Source organism: Pistacia vera, unplaced genomic scaffold (genome assembly GCF_008641045.1).
Source record: "Pistacia vera cultivar Batoury unplaced genomic scaffold, PisVer_v2 Contig423, whole genome shotgun sequence".
Taxonomy (NCBI): Eukaryota; Viridiplantae; Streptophyta; class Magnoliopsida; order Sapindales; family Anacardiaceae; genus Pistacia; species Pistacia vera.
In genome coordinates this window covers 239,055-246,841 of record NW_022196250.1, presented here as the reverse complement: position 1 = coordinate 246,841, position 7,787 = coordinate 239,055, and the positions used below count along the sequence as shown (strand labels likewise).

The 7,787-nt window shown below is 39.9% G+C and overlaps 1 protein-coding gene across 1 annotated transcript; it reads right to left on the bottom strand.

Annotated features, from left to right (window-relative positions):
• Positions 1-1,474: 1,474 nt before the first annotated feature.
• LOC116142993 (ergosterol biosynthetic protein 28-like) lies at positions 1,475-2,630 on the bottom strand. Its single transcript, XM_031428414.1, has 3 exons — positions 2,496-2,630; positions 1,669-1,869; positions 1,475-1,512 (listed from the first exon to the last, which is right to left on the bottom strand). Exons 1-3 carry the CDS (start codon positions 2,584-2,586, stop codon positions 1,475-1,477), a joined length of 330 nt encoding a protein of 109 aa, XP_031284274.1. The 5' UTR covers positions 2,587-2,630.
• Positions 2,631-7,787: the final 5,157 nt, after the last annotated feature.

The following is a 7,787-nucleotide window of genomic DNA, read 5'->3' as shown; positions in this document are numbered from 1 at the left end:
ACTATTCTCTGGTTTTCCTCCCTCCAATTGGGAGCACTAGTCGAAGACCAAGATTGTGGCGATTCAGAGCAACCAGAAAATTCTCAATTCGGAGATTCTTGGTAGATTGTAGAAAACAAGTGAGGAAAATATCATCTCAGATTGTAGTTTTTCCACATGTTGGTTTGCGGGCAAACCTTGTATAAAAGAGTCCGAATTGAATCTTTTGATGTATTAGCCACTTTTCAGCTCTCTGTGGAACCTGTCAATATAGGACTAGAGGGACTCATTCTCTCGTGTCGGATGTTGCTTAGATAGCTACAGCATTGAGAACTTCCTATTAGTCTGGAAGTGTCTCAAAAATAACAACTATATGCTACCACGAGTTAATAGATCGATCTGGTGGAAGATCTAAACTAGTGCTTGGCATGGATAGTCAGAGCACTGCTAGACATGACATTTCGCCAAGTTGGAACTTGATGGAGCTTTACAAGGTTGTAAACTCATAGAGATGATCTGCGGATCAGAATTCATCGAATGTTGCATATCGGGCATTCTAAACCTTGACAGGAGAGAGCAGTCAATACATATAGGAGAAAAGGGAGATGCCCCAATGACCTCCTCGCTTCTTTTGCTAAGCTCTAAGTTGATCAGAGCTATGTAACACTCCCGATCTAAGGAAGTGGAGTTACCTGGGGATCACTTCGTAACGTGGGTTCACCTCTCATGATTGCAATTGAGGAAAGACTGCAGATCAAACCTTCCCTGCCTTGGCCGGAACCTTCGACATCTGGCACCCGCTGGCTGAAGCCATGTGAAAGCACTAATGGCTAAGGGAGTTATCTCGACTCCACGTGGTCAGAATCAACCATGGATGGTGGGCATTTCCCTCGTAGTGATGGTCAGAACCATCATTCTGGCGATAATAAGAGTTCCCTGCCTTGCACTCTTGTGGTGGTGCCCATGCGATGTGGCGTGAGACGGTTCATGATTGGACATACCGTCAAGTCGCAAAGCTATAGGTTTCTACCAACTTCACACCGGTATTCACTGGTCCCTTCGAGCCTTTTAGCTAATTATATACCACCTGTTTTCCTTATCTTTATGCCTGTAGTGTGCGCGGCATAGGCTTTCGCCCATTTTCGCGTTTTAGCGTGACTAAAAGCGTCTTTGGTGGCGACACACCTTGTTGGAATTGGGTGGTACGACCTGATCTAAACAATAGCCTTCAACTAAGTTTGGAGGTATTATTGAACCTCTCCAAGTAACTCATCAAACAGGATCAAGTTAAGAGGTCAGGGGAATATCCTCATTGTTGGTGCTATCGCTTGGTTTCAAGATCACGAGCCATTGTTCGTGAGTTAAAACTGATTGATCAAAGATTCTTGATGAAGAGCGGTACTAAATATGCCCTTCTTTAGCAGCCAAAAATACTAATGTGACAGAAAATATACAACAGTGCTAAATCCTTGAAAGCTTGAAGTTGACGTGCATTCTATTGCAGGAACAGCATCGTCCATCGTGCTACAATGCCTGATTAAAATCCATAATCAGTTTCCAAAGCCATGTAAGAAACTTAGAATGAAGATTCCACTGAGAAGTTAAAATTCGTAACATTTCATAATCTTAATTGACATTTAGAGGTTTTCATTTGTTCAAGTAAATGTGTAATTCTGAAAATATTCCTACCTTCAAAGAAACTAACAGGTGAGACATCCTGGATGCCCAATCTACCATAGATTAGGTATTCAGTTGTGAAAAGAGAAACCACTAAGGTGAATGACAGAAACCTGGAAAGGAATCCGTCTTCAAGTTTAAATGCAAAAATAAAGCACACCGTGCTAGTGATCAGACTCCAGATAGCAAGCCGTCTACCACGCTCATCAGAAACTACAAGAAAGAGAATTTTGAAAAGAAAGAGAGAATGAGAAACAATATCAATAAGTGAAATGTTTGCAGACTAAAAAATAAAGTAAAATCTTCATCAGAATGGCATCCAGATTGCATACTCCTACCAATTTATTGAATAAACTAGAGGGGGAAGACAATAAATGGACCATCATTTACAACTTAAAGCATTACAACTACACTGTTAAAGAATTATTTTGTTAAATTCCAGCTGCACAAAACATCACAATGAAGTTGATCGAAGTAAATTAAGCGATAAACGGATTCAAATAACGTGGCACTTCAACATGTAGTACTCAACCATTCAGAGATAAAATGTTCACACTCAGAACAAAAAATATCATGATTTTCTTTCGAAGATCCTTCAATAAACATCCATTGAAATTCCCCTCAAATATTGGGACTAGACCCCAAAACAAACGACTCTTAGTATTGGTGAGCTTCATGGTCTCTCCCTAAGAACTAACTAAAATTCCATAAGGTAAACAAAAGAACAAGTTACCAAAGGAATAGCAAGCACCCACAACAAACAGAATTGAGTTGAATATACAAAATTGGATTCATCATAACTAAACAAGACAAGACAACTAGATGAAGAGGAAAGTTACAATGGTATATGGAGCAGGCTCCAACCCAGCTTTTCAAGAAATTAAACCAAACGGGAACTAACCGAAGTAAACCAAGCCACATAAGATTCATTTCTTTATATCTGATCTGACCTATTCTCTTTCAAAAGATCAAAATCTTTAGATTCAAGAGCAATTTATATGAATAGAGAGATGGATTATCAAAAGTAAAGCAGGCACTACTTCTTTGACTCTTATTGTTTCTCCTATTGGAAAAGGTCCACCTTTGTTTCTTTGTTTTTTTTCAGTTTTTCCACAATGCCGTCATAGCGAAATTAGGATCATTTTAATTTTCTTTTTTCTTGAGATGGAATTTGTTCTGTCTTCAGGTTTTAGCTGTCAGATTATGCTTGTTTTACTAAATTATTATATTATCATCTCCTTATCCTACCCAAAAAACACATAGGATTCTCAGATCAGAACCCCATAATAATACAAAATTCAAACAAGAGAACAAATAAATAAATGCCATGAAACAACAAAAAAGCCGGCCTTGACGGTAATTATCTGACTTGGTTTTGATACAAACACTGGTAATGTTTTTAGACTGTTTGTGCATGACTGTATTTATCCAATGTTTTGAGAATACAAATCCAACTTTGCAGATAAATTTACAGTATAATCTGTTTTTTAATGTGTATACTCTATGTCAACTTCATTAAGTATTTGATTTTCTGCTTGTAATTGTTCTTTCCCTGGGTGACATTTCTTTTGTCACTTGCTGACTGGCTTTTATTTTCTCATTGATGCTCCAATGACAGAAACATGATCACACATTCCAAATTAAGTGCGTGGTTCTTTTGTGCATCTTTCACCAATAATGAAATCAAAACATGAAATTTGTTGCATCATGTTCTGAGAGTTTCTTGTTGGGCATAGTTTTTCATAACAAAAATAAATAATTCAGGGTCCGGACACTTTGACAAAATGTTGGGTACCCATTAATTTATATGGCTAAACAAAAGTAATATGTATATGGTACTGGCATAATCTGCTGAAAGAGAATCAGACCAAATTCCAGGTTTAGGAAGTAAGCATTGTAAAATTATTGATGTTAAAACTAACAGAAATCCCAGAGAAGTTGTTGAACATTTTAATCAGCTTTCACCATTGCTTCAACTTGCTATTGCAGCAACATCCATATTATCGATGTTCCTGATTATAATTTATGTCAGATTTTTATTTGTTGATGTGTGATTTTGACACTAACGACTCACACGTGCAAAATGGTAAGCTGCTCTTAGAAATTACACGTGAATGATTATGATAATCAAATGCAAAGACTAAATGATAAATGAGAGATGGTTTTTAAAGTGGTTCAGATGCTTAAAGCGAATCTTACGTCCACTGTTTATTTTATATGTGAGAGATTACAAGAGGTCACGTATAGCGAACAGTAGGCAGAGGTACAATAACTAAATATTTAGAGAGAATATCAAGTCAGTCTCTTTCTCATAGGTTATCTTTGCTCCGAAAATAAAGATTACAATCAAAATGAAGGTTCAAGATCAGAATCCTGAAAATGAAAGAGGGAGTCCTCTATTTATAATAGAGGAATTCAAGGTAATGATTACAAATCTGCAGGTGGATAAGTGTCATGCAAGCCCTTCCTTGCCTCCCGTTGGCTGGTAACTTCGGAAATATCCTCAAATTACCTGGGCCTTGGACAGGTGTGCAACCCTCAATCACTCATAGACAAAACCTGAATCTATCAAGTTGGTGACAACCATATTCTTTTTGTCATGGAGCAACGCGGAAGCTCCTAGGCAGTGCAAAACCTTCCTGAACTCTAATTGGTGCTTGCTAATGTAGGCCAACGTCAGCCCTGATTTTTTAGGCATAACAGAAGCTCCCCAGTTCTTAAGGTTCAAAGATTAAATCTTGAGAACTTCATGATTATGACGTGACCGAACTTGTCTCAAAGAGCCTTTGCCTGAACTAACAATTGGGGACAGCCACATTGTTACAAACGACATGAGACCAATGGCCTAACTTGACCAAAGAACTAAGTAGAGATCTCGACATGGATTTTCGAGAGTTACACAAGCGACCTGAGGTGATCTTTCCAAATGGTTCAATGACCCATGGCAGATCCTGCTCAATGCTATAAAAATGCATTTTGAACTCTATCCATTATTCACGACCTGAAAACATTCAGAGCGTTTTATTGCCGAAAACTGAGGATCACCTTGCTCGAATTTGACACGTGGAGAAAAGTGTCTTATTCGAATGACCTCCTCAAATGTTATCCGTTGTGCTTGACAGCTAACTTGATCAATAAAATAAGCTTTATCTGACAGACGTGTCTCTGCATAATAAGTGTCAGCCATGAGCATTAAATGCAAGTCATGCTAAAACGACATTCCCTTTGAAAGCATTAAATGCAGATGAGAGCGCATTTAATGTGGAGGAGATAATCACGCCGGCATTTGACGATTCCAATAAAGAGAAATGCCGGTTGATCTTCACGAAGCGTGAAAGTTACTTTTTGTGCGGATTAATGACATGTGGTCACAATCAATGGTTGGAAACGTGTTCTTACTCAAACGTCACTTACAAAAGAAACCAAGCGTTGTCTTCCACCCTATAAAACCTGAAGCCCATTCCAAGTTTTTTCACAAAACTCAAACTTTTAGAGAGAAAAATAGTATTTTTGCACTCTAGAGATCAGTTCACCTTTTTTCCAGTTAATGCGCACTTGAAGCTACAACAAAGTGTCTATTCCCAACAATAAAGCAGTAAAGAAATTTCTTCTCTTTTTCTCTTTTTCATTTCTATCAAAAACATAGTTTTTACAGTAATGGTGGGTGTGGACATCTGCTAGGCTTAGATGGTGAACATTCTTGGGTAGTGTTTGGAAAGAAACACTTTCAAGAGTCGAAACTTAGGACATAAATCTTTAGAAATTCTTTCTTAGGAATTTTTAGGGTTTTTACAGTTTTGGCGACTCTAGAAGAGAAACCAAGGTTCTTTTACTCTTCTGAGTCATCATACGAGGTAATGTATAGAAGACTGAGTCATCCCAACATGTCACCTCTTTATAGACTCGAAGAGCAATGGACACCCCTAAGGCGAGAACAGCCAGAAAGGGAAGCTCGCAACCACCGGGCACCTCGACGGGTCCCGAAAAGGTGATACAATCAATAGTCATGAAGGATAAAATCCAAAAAGCAATAGACTAGTACGCGATCAACGTAAACATGTATCAGTACAGGTCGCACACTGCTCAGGAATCCCTCAAGACAATGGTCGCGATCTCGGAAGCGATCTTCAAATGTGGAGTGAGGATACCCCTCCATTCCTACATCAAGTCGATTCTCGATCATTTCCTAATCGCGCCATTCCAGCTAACACCGAATGCATATATGATAACGGTCACTATTTATATCACATTTGACAAGCACAACCTCAATGAGCCAACAGCAGAAGAGCTCAACTACACCTATTATTTAAAGAAGAGTAAAGACAAGGAATCATATTGTCTCTCCAAACGATCAACGATCGAGGGAGGGATATTTGGTTACCCCAATAACGTCGAGGCTTACGAAACCAAGTATTTTTCTTTGAGTATCCATTTAATTTGCAGATTACTCATCTTTTAACTTTTCCTTATCATACTAGGCTAACAAACATTTTGCTTTCTTGCATAAAACAAAACGACTAGATTGCTAATTGATCTCAGTCGCATCGAAGCGTTTGGTCGACTGCCCGACCAGAGTTGTGACACAAGGCTACTCGTGACTACCACCAGCCTTTGGAAGTACGAGTTTTTCACTCTTGGTGCCTCTTTGGAAGGTTCAACTCATAAGTATGTCTTGTATAAAGAAATTCTAAATCTTTTTAACAAAAGAAGACTTTGCTTGCTGATGCATCTTTATCCCGAAGATGGCGAAGAAGCTTGGGGGTTCACATTCCCCAAGATTAACCCAATTAAACCTGCTGGAGCAACCTCTAGTGATATCCTTACGAGGGAGAAATAAATTGGTGCCGAAAGGCAATAACCCGTTGAGCGGCGTGAAGAAGCTCCTTGGTTTGCTACTGCTCATCCATCGAAGAACAAGACCGTGGGCCAGAAGTTTAAGAAGAGAGGAAATCGAATCTAAGCCAAAAGGTTTCAGGATATTGCTAGTTAGGTTACAACCCTATCAACTCTTCACCGCGAGGACGACCTCAAAGGATGCTCTCGGGACTTCGAAAGCCCCCAGGAGCTCGCAAGGGAAGGAAGGAGCAAATATGACTACTCAGGAGGGACAGGCAAAGAGCAGGTCGAAGATGTCCCTACTACAACCAGGCTTGACCCATCCATGTTGGACCTTCTAGGGCAACTATCGGATCACTTGCAGTCGGTAGTTTACAACCTTCTAGAATGCCAACTGGCCACAACCTTTGACATGTATGTGGTTTCTTGGTCTATTGACCTTGTAGCCACTGCTCTCTAGATGCAAAGTCATGTAAGATTCGTTCTCTCCGAAAACTCTTTTACATAAGTAGATCTTTTTAGAAAAAAACTAACTTATTATTCCTTTGCTTGTCGTCTTTGCTCGCCTTGAGTGTATCCCACAATAAGAAGAAGATCAACTTTGCTGGCAAGCTCCACGAAATGAAGGAAGAGATTGCCAAACTAAAGCAAGATCTTGCGGCCTCAGACACAGAGGCAAAGGCTGCCCACATTCAAGCGAATATATATATGACTAAAAGGAATTTTGCTTTGCGAGCATCAGACTTTCAAAGGATCGAGCTCGAAAAGAAGAATGACAACAATAAAGAGCTCCAACGAATAGTGGCGAGGCTCACCAAAGAGTTGGGCCAAAGAGAAAAGGAGTTGCAAGCGAGCTTAGAGCGCAGCAACAAAAAATACTCGAGCTGAGTTATGGGAAAACTCAGAGAAAGGGAAGAGGGCACTGCAAACAGACCTTAAACTAGCTCATGGGCAAATCGCTTCACTGACCGAGCAAATGAAGTAATAGAACCTCGAAATAGAGAGGAAAGCTGCCCACTAGGGGCTGCAAGCTATTTTCAGCTTGCTGCTGAGCAATCTGAACATGGACATCTCCGATCTCCTTCAGGATTATCAAGTTGCTCTCGCTTCTATGGCCGAGGCCAAAGATCGAGAAAAACAAGAGCCTGCCCCAGAGGTCGATTAGCAGGAAGCAGGAATCCCTGAAGATCGAGTAGGCGACCTAGAGGTCAGCAATCAACTGGACGACCTAGAGGCCTAGGTAGCTAAAGTCAAGGATCTTGGTGATCAAGACCAGTGATCGTCTCTTTTCTGCT